We start from the raw sequence: 16,149 nt of genomic DNA, 5'->3' as shown, positions 1-16,149 counted from the left end.
TAATTGCATTTTGAGTGGTTATGTGATTAACAACCTTCTTTATTTTTAAAGCATATCTTACAAATTTGAAAAGTCGTTTACAAAATATTGAAATATGAAGATAATATTTCAAATCCAAGTATTTATATGCATATACTTTGAGATATATCAATGATATTTGATCAAGTACAATGAACTGGTACTGGTACACCTTGTAATCATTTTCTAAAGTTCATACTACCAGGGGACTATACTTTAAATCAATTATTATTTTGAGTTAATTTGTGTGTATTCCCCAATTTGAAAAACTAATTTCAAATTTACAATGAGCATACACTTTTAAATAATCTCATAATGATTAGCATACCTATTTGTTTTTGCTTGGATTGTTAAATTTTGCATACTAAAAGGTAATTCACATTGGACTATAAACAAATCTTTGTAGTGTAGATCAAGCCTTGAATAGGCAAGACCACCTCACCCTGAAGTATCTGGTGTACCTATTGAAAACCACTGGGTGGTTATTGTAGTCAATTGAGTTGTATTAATCTCTTTGAGTATAATATTGTAATTGACCTTAAAGATGATTTATAGTAGATGTTGTTGGAATTTTAAAAGAAAATAATTTATTGAAGCTATATAAATTGAGTACAATATATCTCTATTTATAATAGAAAAAATAAATAAAATTAGTATAAAATTAAACTACCCATGTCATAATTACACCCAAAGTCAAACTCTTAAAGATAAGTTCTAAAATAATTAAACAACTGTAAGATAAGTTTTCTTCCCTTATGGAAGACAGTAGAATCAAAGTTCCCCTAAAAACCCTAGAAAATCAACCCAAAGTTGCCTTAATAGGGCTAAAAAACTATTAAGAAGAACATATCATATTACCCTTGTTTTTGGGTTTTAATTAATTTTTTTTAACAAAATCCATATAATTCTGAAACTCCCATGTCCTTCTGCCAGAATTTCTCCCTAATCCAAAAGCCCAGTGGACCTCCACACCCAAATGGGACGGTCAAAATGTCGTTCTTATCTCAAACTTACTCGGCAGATACAAAATAGTCCTGCAGAACGCCAAGTATTTGAGCTCCTTAACCTTGCTGGAATGGAGACGCGGCAGCAGACAATAATGTGACACAACTCGGACAGGAGATGAATGCATTACAGGAGATCGAAAAAGTAGTCCAACCCCTGTCCGATTTCCCAAATAGACAGGCCAACCCCCCAAGCTCGAGCCTCATCAAGCCGCATGGATATAGACATCAATGAAGGATAAAAGACGGCGTGCTGAACGCTGTCAATCGAATAAATGAAGTAATGCTCTTGGAACTTCTCTCCCCATTGTATAACAGGCTTATACTTCTTCAACAAAGAGAGGTAGTCCTCACCTGTGATAGCTCCACCACCCAAACCTGCTAAAAGAAAAGCCATTCACATGCATAAAATTTGTTAACACGAGTTATTAGCATGGCAATTCACTTCAAGTAAATTCTGCCTGATCATTTTTAAGCTCAAGATTCACCACTAAGATCAGAAGATAAAAAGCTTGGTAGCAACCATTTTTTAGGCTGTTGGCAATTGAAGCATCAAAAATTTTAAGCGCACATCATTAGTTCATGGGAAGGAGAAATTTTTTCAGATTGTTGGCAGTTGAAGCATCAAAGTCCACCTTTCCAATGATACACTTATATCCTTGAATGAGGCACCGATCACTTAATCCTCAACCAAACAAACAAAAGCTAAGCTATGCAATTATGTTAGATGTGTTTCACATGAGAGCACAGAGGAGAGATCAGCAGCCACTTATTTCCGCTTGTTTATCCCAGTTTATTAGTTGGTTTAAAGTACATGTATTTGAGGATTGCAATTATCAGTCACGTCATAATATTGAGCAGTAAATATGCTTTCAGAAATCACCAACATCATAGTCTTGTCTGAACTATGGTGTTGGTCATAGACTTTGAGCACATGTACGAAATTAGCAGATTTCAGCTTTTAAATAAAATTTTTTGCTTGATTTTTCAGGTCTCCAGAAAATAATGCAGAAGCAAAAGATTCTAGTACAAGTACATACCTTTTGAAAGCACAAAATCATTGCCATAGAAATTGATACCAAGGAAGATTTTATGCCCATGGCTCTGAGCACCACCATCTGAGTTGTGAAGAATTATTTGCAGAGATGATCGGACCCAATCCAAAGGTGCATTTGGGCCAGGACTATTTGGTCCCGAGAAATCATAAGTCATGAGGGAGAACCCATCTATTGCAGCACTCAAGGTCTGAAAGTCTGTTGGCCCAAAGTCATAATTTCCAAGATTTTCAGAACGTGGTGCAGGGATAACATAAATCAACTCTAAGTGGTGATTAGAATTTCCATTTGAGCTCACTGAATGAAGGGCCATTCCCAGTCTTTTGATAAATTGCAACGCCTAAAGTTACACCAGAAAGATGTTTGTCAATCTGATGTGCTAAAGGATGCAAACAAAAGGAAATAAAACAAGCAAGTTCCTAAGAGCACAACATCTTGAATCATGTGATCTCACACCAAGGACAAAATCAGTGGCGGCAAATGTTAGGGAGCTGCCACAGCAAACATTTGGTAAAATAAAATAATTACACTTGAATCAAGAAATTGAAACGATAAGAGGACACAGATTTCATAGGTGGTTCTTATAAACAAGATTGAAATATAAAATGCTTAGCATAAGTACAACAAAACCAATTATAAATGGACTATAAGGAGTTAACAAATACCATACTGCGCAACTCTGGTTCTTGCAAGATGCCATAAGCAGCCCACCTTGACCATGATTCTAGTACAATACCATTGTATCCCATCTCTCTTTAAAATTAGAAAAGTTCGTACAATTAAAAACCAAAATAGAAAAAAGATTTGGCAAAGGGTGAGAAATCATAAAGAATAGAAGTGGTATCAGAAGGATTACTCGCACTCTGTTAGTATGAGATCAATTGCCTTTTCCCACTGCTTTTTCTTTCTAAGGAGCTCACCGGGATATGCTTCTAAAACAACTCGAGGCAGGATCTGCAAATGGAAAATTGTTATCATATCAGATTGTTTAAAAAAAGTATTATATGGAGAAAAGTAAAATGTGCCATGGTAACTCCATGCAAAAAAAAAAAAAAAAAACACACGCAACACTCACTCGGAATTCTCAACATAGGGAATTCACTAAGGACTTTGTTTCCCGGTTACAGAAAACAGTCTCAAAATCCTTCTGTATTTTACGAGATTTGGCAGATGTAACAGGAAGAAATCTGGTTTGGAGAACAATATGATTTCTAGTGTAACAGGAAGTGTATGTTCCAACAATAAATAACATTTATGAGGTGAAGCTGGATTTAACACAAATTTACTGTAAGGTAAAGGTTAAAGTACATGCAATATTGAAAAAGAGATTCAGAAGTATCATTTTATATTATGGTGTCAAGTCCAAGACTTTTTCATCACAGGTGTTGCATCATTTAAGGCAATCTATAAAACGCAGGTTCCATTTACATATTACCGCAAAATGTCCAATAAAGAAGAGCGAAACTCCTGCAGCCACTAAACATACATTAACTTGAAACATAGGAAATATAGTATTGAACTAATGATTTTAGTACCAAAGTGTTGCCATTCATCCTAAGCTCAGCCATCCAGCCAGAGTCTGCATTGTGTCGTCCCTCCAAATATAACTTAGACCCTTCACTGAAATCAAGCATAAACAAGTTTCAGACAATTATGGAATTGGCATTAGACACAAGACCACATTAGTCATCCCGCCTTACCTTTTCAGCTCATACCATACAGGGGATAGATGAGTCAACTTGGAAGCAAACTTCTTTGCCATTTCATATCCTCTGGTATTCCTATGCAGTAAACAATGTTAATTAGACAACTTAATACCCTTAAATAATTAAAAAGAGAAGAAAAAAACCAAGCTAGCAAATGTCGTCATCATCCTCAAAAACTAGTTTTTCCTCAAAATTAAGGAAAAAACAGCAAATCAATAAAAACTAAAAACAACCTAAACCAATAATTTAATGTGCTTAATCCTTTGAGCAAGACATCGTTACTAATTCTAAGAAGCCTAGGACGTACCAGGGAGTGACATACGCCAACACAGGTAATGGGAAGTGCCGGAGAGACGCATTTTCCGTGACCCTTGAATTTTCCTGAGTTTCTTGGAAGCGCACAAGAGAAAATGTGAATAATTGGGAAAAACCACAACGGTGCTAAAGAAAAATTACAAATAAGATAAATTGCTTACAGCGAGGATCTCATACAGTGAGGTATCAGGTTTGACCAGGCCTCTTTCATAAACGGAGAGGCCAGTGTTACTTTCGATGGGAGAAATTTTTTTGAGACGGTAAACAGTAAGGAGGACGACGGAGAGAAGCAATCCAAGAAAGAAGCAGAGGAGGATCGTGTGATAAGAGGTAGCTCTGTCACTCTCCACGCGCCGGACCGGAGGTTTCGGCCGGATGGTCTGGCCAGGGCCACCTGGAGATCGTAAGTTTCGCCTCTTAGTGTTCGGCATCCCTACTCCGGTCGTTGATGGCTGGGTGCAGCTTCTGTCAGTATCTTCAAGAACAAAAGGCGAATCCGTTGAAGGGCTCGTCGGTTCGAGGAAAACGAAGGGAAACGTAGAGACATGAGGAAAGACTGAAAGACCGATCAAGGCTTAAACCCCTCTTTTCTTATGATTCCTAGCCATCCGATCAACATCAAAATGATCGGACGAACTGTGATTTTTAAGATCAAACCATAAATGAGTTGAAGTAGTGAACCTAACTACACCAAACATTTTAATTTAACTATCAAAATTGAATTAAATGAATTAAATTTTTATTTTGATATTTGATATTTATTTCTTATGTTATATTTTAATAATTGATGTTTATTTAATTATTCTTATGTTATATATATACATTAAGGAAAGAAAAACATCCTGAGCCGGCCCTTTTGGATTTTGAAATTGATCGAACTGCAGCTTCTTCTTAGCTTTAAATTTCTCGAGCAAAAACGGAAAGAAGATCATTCACAGGACAAAACTAAAGGTTAATTGTTCAAGACAGACTGAAAACAAAATCAAGTCATTCATATATATAAATTAAAAAAAAAATCTAGAAGTGAAGGACCCTGATTGCACTCAAGAAATCTAGAAGATACTTAACCCTTCCGTGAAAAACAGATCAAATCAAATCAGAAGTGGAGAAACACTGTTAAGACGATCAGAAGAACAAATTCGATGTCAAGAAAAACGCGCAGAAAAAGTGATCGATGTTGCCCACTTGAAATGGAATCAAATGCAGTGGATAGTTGTCCGAATCACCCAGAAACTAGCTGTTTCTCACAAAAGCCTTTAAATCATCCTAATCAATGACTAGATCTACTTACTCTAATCCGTTTCAGAGTTCAGAGAAGAGAGATCCAAGTCGTGCAGGTACAATGCAACTCCCAGCGGGCACAATAAGGAACCAGCAGGTCCGCGTGAACGAGTACAACGGTGGCTACAAGCCAAGGACTCGCCCTGGATTCAAAGACCAAAGACAAGAGAAGCGGCAGAAGAAAGGTTGGTTCGTCTCCGTCAAAACCAAGTTGGAGCAGATTAAGAAGGACTTACTGGATCGGTATGGCCGCGGCAATGACAGCAGCAGCGACAGTGACGATGGAAAGAAGGTGAAAAATAACAAGTCTTAACAACGCATAACAAGGATTGGGAGTTGTTAGCCTATGATTAGCCTTAACGTGTGCCCTTTAACTGCAAAGAGAGGTGAATAATATTTTCTCCGTGAGATGGAGAGATAATTACTAGGGTTTTGGGTTATAAGGATAGTTCACATATATTAATGAGTACAAAGATTTTGTGTTTATTAGTTGGAAAAAAGGTTTCTAAGTAGTTAGTCATGGCTAGTCATTTTGGCATAGGAATCTCTATCTATAATTATCATTTTCTAAGCTATGGAAATATATATATTTAGATCTTTAAGGGTGGATGGATTCGCATGGAAACTGAAAAGGAAAATTTAGGTTTTTATTTAATTTTTTAAATTTTATTAGATAAGTTTAAATTTATTTAAAAAAATACTCAACTTTGACCGATCAACTATATATGCCACATCAAATACTAGGTGAGTTGAACTACGTCAACTAACACATATCTTACATACACGTCGTTACCCAATTGAGGGGGAAAAGAAAGGAAAAAACTGCCATTGGAGTGAAACATGCTTGGCGGCAGGCAGAGAGTTACTCGTTGCCGTGGCTCCTGCTCTCATTTCCTCTGCCATAGCAATCTTTGAAGGGCTTCTTGATCTGATTCCATTTGGCTTTGATGGATATGAGACTACCTCCACGCCCATTTTGATCCGTAAGCTTGGTATTTTGCTGCGGCTCCTCTTTGCTTCCTCGGCGATCTCTGTGTTCGTTCCTGCAGGCCTTGGATGCCATGGCAACTACAAACTCTTGGTCTTTCACCTCCGGAACGGCTTGCCGAAAGCAGATGGAGCACGGAGGATGATATAAATGCAGGTAGGGAGAAACAGCTAGCTCTCACTAGCAGTATCGTTTCTGCTTTGCATCTTTTGGGATTGGGACAACTGTGCACCAGATCAGATTCTGTTCACGTCTGCAAGATTCCATCGTTGTGAAACCCAAGCTCCCCTACCAAACTATTTTTTCATCCACCACTAACAGCTGAAATTAATCAAGAATTATCTTCTCTTAGATTTAGGAGATAAAGATCTCCAATGACTGATTGTCTTTGATGGCCACTTGCACTAATATCTTTTACTACCTTAAAAGTAAGTGGGTGAGAGCCGATGCAAGACATTCCCACTCCATCTGCTTTTTCCAAAAGATTGGATTAAAAAACGATAATACTGCAAGAGGGAATTATAATTTTGACGACTTTAGGACAGAATCAAATCCGGTGGATGTTTGTCCCAATTCCCACTCCCAAAAGATATAAAGCAGAAATAATATAATGCTAGTGGAAGTTTCAGGCGATCGAAAAGGTTTTAGACTATCCTCTCACTTCATCTACAGTGTAGTTGCCGTGCGATTCCATGCAGCCGAGGAGACACCGATGCCGGCCCGCAGGAACGAATACGAGGGTCTCCGTCCAGCTGGTGGAGGACCCAAAGAGCAGAAGCTCGAGCTTACACACCAGAAGTTGAGTTCAGGTCCGGAGTCTACAGATCAGAAGAGGGGCTCAGAGGTTTGCTCATGTCCGTCAAAGCCAAGTTGCAGCAGAAGGGTCTATGGCCACGGAAAGGCGACGATGATGATTAAATGCCTCCCACCAATTAGTTTCACATCAATGGCGGCATCTGCTATAATATATCATTTGTGGTAAATTAAGAGATGATTATAATGATCATTTTACTTGAAGAAGATTTGTATTTCTTTATGCAGCCCGTTAGATATCACATTGACAAACATGATCTTGCGTTTTGGTTGTTATAGGCAATTGAAGTAACATGGTTCCTGAGTCTGAAAAGAAAAAAATCGTCTTTGCTCCTGACATGGAGAAACAAAGAAATGGGAGTTGGCTTTAGCCTTTTCTCTCTTCAGCTATCAGTCTGCAACTCGTTGATCTCTGATTGGATGGCCTTTATTTGAGCCTCTGGTTGCTTAATTTTTGCCCTGACAACTGACTGCTCCTTTCTTACTCCTTCCAGATCTCTCCACCTATAGGTTTCAGCCCGTCTTGAATAGTTTCTTTTTTAGCAAAGGAATCCTGGAGCTTCCCTTTATTTGACCTTCTCCCTTGTCCTTTCAAGCTTTTAATTTCTGTAAGCAACTGCGCTTCTCTTGAGTTATTAGAATTCTAGATTGGGTCAGGATCAGTGGTTGGAGGTGAAACCTTCGCTTTATTCTGATGATTGTGCAGAAGCATCAGATTGATCCAAATTCTGCCGTTCTATCGGTGCATCAGTAGCCACACTTCCTCCCCTTCGTGCTCTATCTTCTTTTCCGGAAAACTTGACAGAGTCGGTGAATTCCACCAAGGCTGGTAGTTGGAACTGGGAAGTAGTCAACCGAGACAGGCGACTGCACTGGCCTATTCAACAAACCTTGTCTCTGGAGCCAATCCGACAATCTAATCCTGAAATGTCTGATCTTAACAAAATCGAGATATACAAAACGAAAAAAGTGTTAAATTAATATTTCACGGTAGCTCATGCAGGGAGACACGTATTTGATCGTAACCGATTTCCCACGTTTATCTTTGCCTTCTTTCTCTTTCCTCGCCAAACCGTTCCACTGTCTCGAGAGAGGAGACTTTCCTGCAACGCCACGAAAATCCCCACCGATCGAAATCTGTTCATCTGTTTTTTGTTTTTCTTTTTTTTTTTCAGATTTGCAGATACCATCGATTCTTGACGGGTCGCCGGCCGGATTGAGAATCTTGGGTCCTAATTATCGATGGTGAAGCTTGCAACAGCGCGAGAGAGCCGAATGTACGGTCCCCGGCGGGTGCGGAACCGGTGGGAGTACACAAACGCCGGTCTGTACCTGTTTGCGACGGTTCTCCTTATTGGAGGACTCGCTGCGCAGTTCTCTGATGCCGGGGACTCCAAATCCGGCCTTGTTGTCATCCTCATAGCACTAGGTGTCACCACTGTCGTAAACCTTCACGACCTCACGGCTCACGTGGCTGGGATCGACTATCGCTGGTCGCTTATGAAGTATGATCTGCAGCTTGCACTCGTTGAATTTGCAGTTCCCTGCGTGCACGCACTGGGATCTATTCTCATCTTCTTAGGCATAGGCTTGCTGCTTGTTCAGGTACCTCTGTTCCCCACAAAACTTTACCAACAGTGACGATAACTGTACCGCTTAAAAGCAAACAACAATTTATATTCTCTTTTATGTTGGTTTTATGATTTAAAATGAAACATTTTGCCCTTTTAAGCTGCAAGTAACTTCGCTTCTTGTGATTGGCCATTAACATCCCTTTCGACGGCCATTTCCGCATCTGAAGTCTGCGAGACCTTTCGATTTTCACTAGTTAAAGTGATTTGCCTCTTGGGGAAATTGCAGGAGGAGAAACACCACGATTTTGGGTTCGAGCAGCATGCTTTGAATTTGCTGATTGCAGGGCCAGCTTTATGGATGCTTGGTTCTGTACATGATTTGTGCCAGTATTATGAGAGGGCAGACGGCCATGTCCAGATTCTCCAAAAGGGTGTCCAGATCCCTTTTCTTCTGGGAAGTTTGTTATTCTTGCTCGGCGGGATTCTTAATACCCACGGCCATTTCGGATTAACCCAGCAAGGTTTAAAGTTGCTGGTAAATACTTTCCTGCCGACCAATGTGTGCAATTTCAAATTCATTATCTTTGTTATGTGAACTGCTTTAGCACTTTGCTTCATTTGATGTCATGATGAGGTGACTCATCTGAAATGTTCTACGCAGAGCAAGACCTGGGTTTGGCTGGGGATCTCTGGAAGCCTCTTGTTCTTCATTGGGGGATTCATAAATGTGACCAAAGTGTTTAAGATGCAACAAATGGATGGAAGCAGGCTTGAGAAGCTACGAGGCAGAGCCCAAGAATGGCTGAGCAGAGCAAGGGAGGGACAAGTTCCATTGATCCTAGAAGACCAACGACGGAGAAGGATACAGGCTGAAGAGCCCACCCCTTACAAAGATGTCCTTCTATCTCAACCCTGAGGGTTGACGAACCAACTTGGTGGGTGAAAATCCCTAATGCAGAATACAGTCGCTTTCTGTTTTTGTATCGTACTGAGAGACCTCTGAAACTGGTTAAATTTGATTTCTTCTGATATTATTGAATACACGATTTACAAAACTTTAGGTTAGTGATCCCCCCTGTTCAACTCCAGAAACGCTAGACTATCAACAATCTTCTCAAGTTTAAAGTTGATGAGAACTTGGCTTTCAATAGGCAAACAGAGAAGTTACAAGTTCATTCACGACCAACTGAACAACTGTTGATGGTGATCTAACCACCCTAGTAAAAGACAGAGAAGGCATAAATATTTGTGAGTATACACAGAACTGAATGATTCAGCAAAATTTATCAATTACGTTGAAGCCAAGGGCTGCTTTTCTGGCAACGAATTCTGCAACAGCTGTGACAGCATTTTCTTCTGTTTCGTCCTGGCCCAATCCATGCGATTGCAGGAATTTTTTGCCAAGCTTGAAAGAGTGATCACCTCCATCAATGACATGCAATTCATTGACGGATTTCATCTTCTTGCGCACACCTGAGAGCTTTTCTAGCGGGCAAAGCGCATCTTTGCTACCCTTATATGAATCAAATGCCCTGTGTTAGGAACGGAAACATGGATTCCCTACATCCAAATAGTGATATCTCAGTACCTGTACAAACATAACAGGGACTGAAAGTTCGAGTAAGATCTCATCTCGAACTCCTCCACCTGGGCTCTAAATGGACGAGTGGTCACATAAAACGAACGAATTATTAGTTGTAACTCAACTGCAAGCTTAAGCTAGATCAAATTAGGTGAATTGGAAGTCAAATTCTAAACCTTCTTCAATTTAAACGCTCAACTCTGAGAAGTTGATATGCTGAATTATGGAATTAGATATGCGAATGAATGAGTTGGAAGAAAAGGTTTACCTTCAATGGGTACCCCAAACAAACAACAGCGGCAACATCAAAATCTCCAGAATTAGCAACCATGCAGCTGACTCTGCAGAGGTTACAGCAAAAGACGCAAAAAAATGGACCCAAGAGATCACAGGAAGAAAAAGAAATCTTTAAAATCAGATAACAGATTGGTATATGAATAGATTCTTCCCTCAATTACCAGTAAAAATTTACTGTATATATTAAGGCAAAAGTTTTTGTGAAGTTAAGTCCAAGGCCTATCCCAAAATAACTAGCTAACTTAGGAAGTCTTTTTCCGAAACTCAAAGATTTTTCTACTCACTAATCCATATAGGACTATTCTTTAACACTTTCTCATGTGTAATCTCTCTTTTGTAACTTTATATGTGGATAATTTGGATAGAACCCACATATGAATACCTAATCTGATACCATATGAAGTTGGGTCCAAGGTTCATCCCAAAATAATTAACCAACTTAAGAAATCTCTTTTCCTACTAATAAACTGAAGATATTTCTACTCACTAATCTATAAGGGACTATTCATTAACAGTTTTGGTCTAAATGTTCCCAACGAGAATTACCTTGAGCCCATAGACTTCCCGGCCAAAATGAGTGGCTGACCAGGATGTTCCTCAATAGCCTTTTTAACAACATCTGAATGATACTCCACTAATTTGTCCGCCTTAGGGGGAGGTCGTCGTTTCCCAACGGACATGTCTGGCAAGGTGTCAATAGAATTAGTCCTCCAGCTTTCTAAAAGCCACAAATTCAGCTAATAGTTCAATTTCATGGAGTAATAAGATCACAAAACTTTGTATCTATCAGAAACTGGATCCATCTAGTTTAATAGATATCATTCTTGAACCAAATCTCTCGATATGGAACAATTACAGGAAACTGCAAAGTGGAAAACAGAAAGGGAAACAAACTCACAGGGATAATCAAAGGTAACAACCTCAACCGCGTGCAACGCCTTCCCAAGCATTTCTTTCCATCTGCATTCAGATATTTAATGACAAGCAAAACCGATTCAGGGTTATTAAACAGAAAAGAAAGCTTCAATTAGTTTTCAAAGCAATCCAGGAAATGAAAGGAAAACGAACTCCCTCAAACCACCTCTCGCACTTCATCTTGTGAACGGGTGAAGATTTCATGAGAGAATCCAAAACTCGAGAAAAGAGATAGTTTCTCATAGCCAAAAGAACAACCTTTTTTATGCGATTACCCGGGAGAAATAGTTTCACATAGCGAAAGTAAAAACCTCAGAGCGTCCAATTAACCCCAACAAACCCCACCCCCAACCTGCATTTCTTTCTATCTGCAGTCATATTTCTCGTTCCCGTTTCAAATATTTTAACCACAAGCAAAATCGATTCAGGATTGTTATATGAAAAAGAAAGTTTCAATTACTTTTCAAAGCAATCAAGAAAATGAAAGGAAACGAACTCCCTCAAACCACCCCTCGCCCTTCATCTAGTGAATGGGTGAGCAATTCATGAGATAGAAGCCATGGCTGATAAACCAAGTAACTAATAATTTAACCCTAAATCTACAACAGAAAACAAAAAATTGCACAAGGTACCTGTTCAAGGAAAATAAAAAGCCACTAGTAATCAAAACCAAATATTCAAGATATGATAGGAGATGCAGGAAAAAAAAAGGAAAAAGATGATTCGCCTGATCATCCATTCGGAGGAGGACGGAGCCCCGGCTCCATGGGCGAACACAACCAGTGGCGAGCTTCTCACCGGAGTCAAATGATGTTCGCTTTGGTCCTTCCGTAGACGTTTAAGGGGAGGGGGCGAAGCCATGGATGTTAAAGAACTCCAGAAACTGTACTGACAAGAACCCTTAGAAATCGATACTCGAAACTCGAAATTCTGAGAAGACGATCTCCCGTATCTCATTCAGAAGAATTGGCGCCAAATGCTCGGTTTCGACAGGTGGAACCGTCGTGCACTAACCCCCTAAAAACACTACCATGAGTATATCTTAACTCCAAAATACCAAGCTAAAACCTGCCTATGAGTTTGCTTTAATCCGAGTATCTCATATGACCGAGTCAGTTCGAGTCTGTCTTTAAATTATCCGATCTGACTCGTCTATCTCTATCCACTTGTCGAGTGGATAGAGATAGCCGCGCTACCGCTGTACCATTTTATTTTTGTTCTATTTTTCCGGGTAAATTTCTAATCCCTGAAAATATTCTTCACTGGCAAGTCGCAAGTCGCAAGTCGCAAGTCGGTTCGCTTTCCAGATCTTCTGAGGTGAGTCTCTGGTACAGGTATGCCCCGCAGTACCGAGGATAGCGAGATTTCTTCTTGGATCGAACATGACAAGAAGGAACACCGGCAATTGGGTTCCCACAGGATTTTGAGAGACGACTCGAGCTCAATTTGCGCTCTTCAGAGATCAGTGGGCAGGAGGGATTAATGGAAGAATGTCAAAGGGAATACTTGATCTTCTCCGAGCGTTCACTGAGCCTTGAACAGAATGGAAACTACCGAATCTAATCCAGCTTTATTCTAAAAGAGGGTGGAATGCCCTTGCGGAGGCGTCAAGGGTCGATCCCTCTGTCCATTTCGATCTATTTGGCCTTCCTTTTTGCGATTATCAGGATCACTTTCTGCCACTAGAGTCTGCGTCAAAATATGGAAGCATCCCCTCCAAACTGAGTTTGACTTTCCTCTTCGTTTGTCTATAAAAGAGTCAGCCTTCCTTCTCTCATTGTCCAGCAAGCTCGTGAGGAGTGAGAACTGCTAATGTGCATGTCTCAAATTGTTTACAAGGTTGTCGTTGGTCACTCCCTCAAGGGCTTCTGCACGACCAACACGGGAGGTAATTAACCTCTGGACCTGTGTTGAAGGCCTTGAGGCGAGTGATCAAAACTGATCTTGCAGGAATCTCTCAAGTGTCTACACCTACCGGGGCAGCCACTACTCACTCTCCCTCAAGGGCTTTCAACATAACCCCTCTCATTTGGCATGTTTGAGGTTCTTGAGGAGAGTGGACAGTGCCAGTTGTGAACTTCTCTCAAGTCTCAACTCCACAACTGTAGGGTCTGGAAGAGACTCCGCCGGATAGACTATTAAACTGAACAAAAACCCATCGTTGTGAGTTTTCGTCTTTTTCAGTCCACAAAATCGTTTATATCTAAACGATGGAGTCGCGATTATTTTACCTCGGAAAGTATCAGTAAATCGATAGTGTTACATGATCTTCAATGGAGAGATTGTCTAATAATTGATGCCCATAAGGATACATCATGAGATCGGTGTCTGTTCATGTTAGAGAGATCACCCACAGCAAATAGCTCAGACAGAAAGGAAACAAGGGAAGATGTCACGAGTCAAATTATCCCAGCAGAGGCACATGCGAGAAAAACAAATAGAACAGGCATCATTCCTCTTTCTTTTTATTGTAGGAACAAGTTGAAAGAGTAAAAGAAGTTCCATGAAAGTTATCCGGTCAAATCATTCATGTCCTCATCGAAAACCAACTAGAATCGATCCACACTACCACGTACACGCTGCAGAAGACTGAAAAATCCCGTTCAGATGATATCCATTTCACTTCATAATTTTCTTAGGGGCTACTACTGGACCTCAAGAGCCATGATGCCATTCAAGCTCTCTCGTGAAGGGAGAGAAGGGGAGAAGCTTTGACTTTCTGTAGCATCCTCAGAAAGAATCTGTTTAAGTTACTCTTGATTTTGTTTACTTTTAACATCCCAATGTGTGTGAGAGGTCGAGCCCATACAAGCCTCATTGACTATTAACCTCTCCCTGCCCCCATGAATGGTGCTTTCTGGACTTCGATACGCGTTTTCTGGAACGGATTGTAGCTTCCTTGACTTCTCCTTACATTCCCATATGTGTTTCAGAGAGAAAGAGAGAGGAGAGAGAAGAGAGTAAGAATATATATTGAGTTCTTTTGAGTCGGAGAGTAAATGGAAGAGCAGACCCATGAAAGAAACACTGGTAACATAATCATCTGAGCCTCATGCGACAGAACTTGGACACTTGGAAGCAAAGAAATTAGCAGAATGCAATAGAAACGAAAAACGAACAAAGCTGGCTGTTAATGGTCATATGATCCTTCTTCAGAGTCCAAACACAGAACAATGTAAGAGCTGACAACATTGCTTGAACTCTTTAACAATCTCGGTGCTACTAAATATCAGACATTTTTCTACATGGATTTCATCTGTTAGCATCAGCGAATTTCTTGGTTCTTCTCGACGACTCTGACTCCCTTCACAGATCTAAGCGTCTCAGCCTGCTTTGAAACAGAGACAGTATAAGCATTAGTGATTAATTTGACAATGCGAGGACACAAACCAGCGATACTTCCAAAAGCTAAGGGTATTACCTGATCGTCTGTAATTTCTACAGCAAACCCATCAACTATAACCCAAGAAAATCTCTTCTTGTAAGTCTCCGGCTGAAGCACAGTAGCGAGCAGCTTGTTGTGCTTGTTGCTCAGGTACAGATCCAGCTCGTGTGCTCCTTGCCTGCTTCTGTCATACACACCAGGATAACCTACATTATACTTCTCTAGGGGAAAAACAGAAAACCCGAATAACACACACACACACTCATACAAAAAGAAAAAGAAAAAAAAGAAGCCTGCATAATCAGGTTTACAGAACAAACCGATCTGCTCGAAGGCGATCATATTCAGGATCGAAGTTCATGAAAACGAAATACAGTTCAGGTTCTTTGCTACCCATCGCTCTTCTCTTCCTCTTCTCCTTCCTTCTCTTCCTCTTCTTCCTTGTTCTTATTGAAAGAGTTTTGAGAAGGCCTCGCCTGGCGTCGCAGTTTAATATAGTTTGATATGTAGCATATATGTGCGTGAAAGTGAAACAGAGATAAAGTCAAGGCATTACCCTCCATTTCTTTTTCGGACTAACAGATGCATGGCTTCTCAACCTTGTTTTGGTTTCAAATTTATTTCATCGAACGTGCGTCTGGTTGAAATGCAGTCACTCAGAAACGTTCCAACGGGCCCTCTTCTCTCTCCTTCAGTGTGGGTCCACGTTCGTTCGCTGCAACCTGCACGTGGTCGATTTCGCCTATCCCGGTCTCTGTAGAAAATGGACACGAATGTGTCAGGATCAAGACGATCGATTTCCGATTTCCAGGGTTACTTGCTGATTCGATTTCTGCCCTGCCCCTTATCCAGTGCATCCTCCGTACTTGACCACTCTGCTGCGGCCTCGATGGATGATATCAGAGAGCTCACTGTATTGAATTTGTTGTTGATCTCTCGGATCAACCGTGTCGAGTCCATGGTCGATTAAAATCTGAAGGACCACGGGGAACAGCTAAAACGCCAAGATTCCTAAGAAGGAGGTGACCGGTAACTGACACGTACGAACAGATTTCAGGGCCTTGAATTCTGATAGCACCAGCTCTAGCTCTGTTCCTCACGTGAACTGGTGTCGGGGCAGAGAAGCCGGAGGTTACTGGTTACTATTTCGCCGTAGAGTTCGAAGCTGGAGGAGAGAGGAAGACTGGAGCAGAGCTGCTGATGATTTTTCTCTGCC

General features: G+C 40.5%; 4 protein-coding genes across 5 annotated transcripts; 1 reads left to right on the top strand and 3 right to left on the bottom strand.

Moving 5' to 3' along the window:
- Window positions 1-694: 694 nt before the first annotated feature.
- LOC137942717 (uncharacterized) lies at window positions 695-4,623 on the bottom strand. Of its 2 annotated transcripts, none has more exons than XM_068788455.1 (8): window positions 4,260-4,623; window positions 4,091-4,164; window positions 3,778-3,858; window positions 3,613-3,697; window positions 2,934-3,031; window positions 2,743-2,830; window positions 2,063-2,417; window positions 695-1,403 (listed from the first exon to the last, which is right to left on the bottom strand). In XM_068788455.1, the coding sequence occupies exons 1-8, from the start codon at window positions 4,527-4,529 to the stop codon at window positions 1,150-1,152; spliced, it is 1,305 nt and encodes a 434-aa protein (XP_068644556.1). In that variant the 5' UTR covers window positions 4,530-4,623; the 3' UTR covers window positions 695-1,149. The 2 variants fall into 2 exon arrangements, with proteins under 2 accessions (XP_068644556.1, XP_068644565.1); XM_068788464.1 differs by having other exon boundaries at window positions 695-1,400.
- Window positions 4,624-7,832: 3,209 nt separating this feature from the next.
- Window positions 7,833-9,916, top strand: LOC137942688 (uncharacterized). Its single transcript, XM_068788424.1, has 3 exons — window positions 7,833-8,785; window positions 9,041-9,289; window positions 9,416-9,916. The coding sequence occupies exons 1-3, from the start codon at window positions 8,423-8,425 to the stop codon at window positions 9,668-9,670; spliced, it is 867 nt and encodes a 288-aa protein (XP_068644525.1). The 5' UTR covers window positions 7,833-8,422; the 3' UTR covers window positions 9,671-9,916.
- Window positions 9,835-12,564, bottom strand: LOC137942698 (uncharacterized). The gene is made up of 6 exons (XM_068788434.1): window positions 12,276-12,564; window positions 11,532-11,593; window positions 11,180-11,315; window positions 10,605-10,677; window positions 10,343-10,408; window positions 9,835-10,267 (listed from the first exon to the last, which is right to left on the bottom strand). The coding sequence occupies exons 1-6, from the start codon at window positions 12,503-12,505 to the stop codon at window positions 10,028-10,030; spliced, it is 807 nt and encodes a 268-aa protein (XP_068644535.1). The 5' UTR covers window positions 12,506-12,564; the 3' UTR covers window positions 9,835-10,027.
- Window positions 12,565-14,813: 2,249 nt separating this feature from the next.
- On the bottom strand, window positions 14,814-15,330 carry LOC137948675 (subtilisin-like protease SBT2.5). The gene is made up of 3 exons (XM_068794837.1): window positions 15,254-15,330; window positions 14,970-15,117; window positions 14,814-14,876 (listed from the first exon to the last, which is right to left on the bottom strand). The coding sequence occupies exons 1-3, from the start codon at window positions 15,328-15,330 to the stop codon at window positions 14,814-14,816; spliced, it is 288 nt and encodes a 95-aa protein (XP_068650938.1).
- Window positions 15,331-16,149: the final 819 nt, after the last annotated feature.

Source organism: Aristolochia californica, unplaced genomic scaffold, assembly GCF_029961685.1.
Source record: "Aristolochia californica isolate CCGP_79_NKW_82.1479 unplaced genomic scaffold, dmAriCali1.0.hap1 SCAF_1, whole genome shotgun sequence".
In the NCBI taxonomy this organism is placed as follows: Eukaryota; Viridiplantae; Streptophyta; class Magnoliopsida; order Piperales; family Aristolochiaceae; genus Aristolochia; species Aristolochia californica.
The sequence above is the reverse complement of the archived record's forward strand: the minus strand, read 5'-3'. Positions and strand labels throughout refer to the sequence as shown.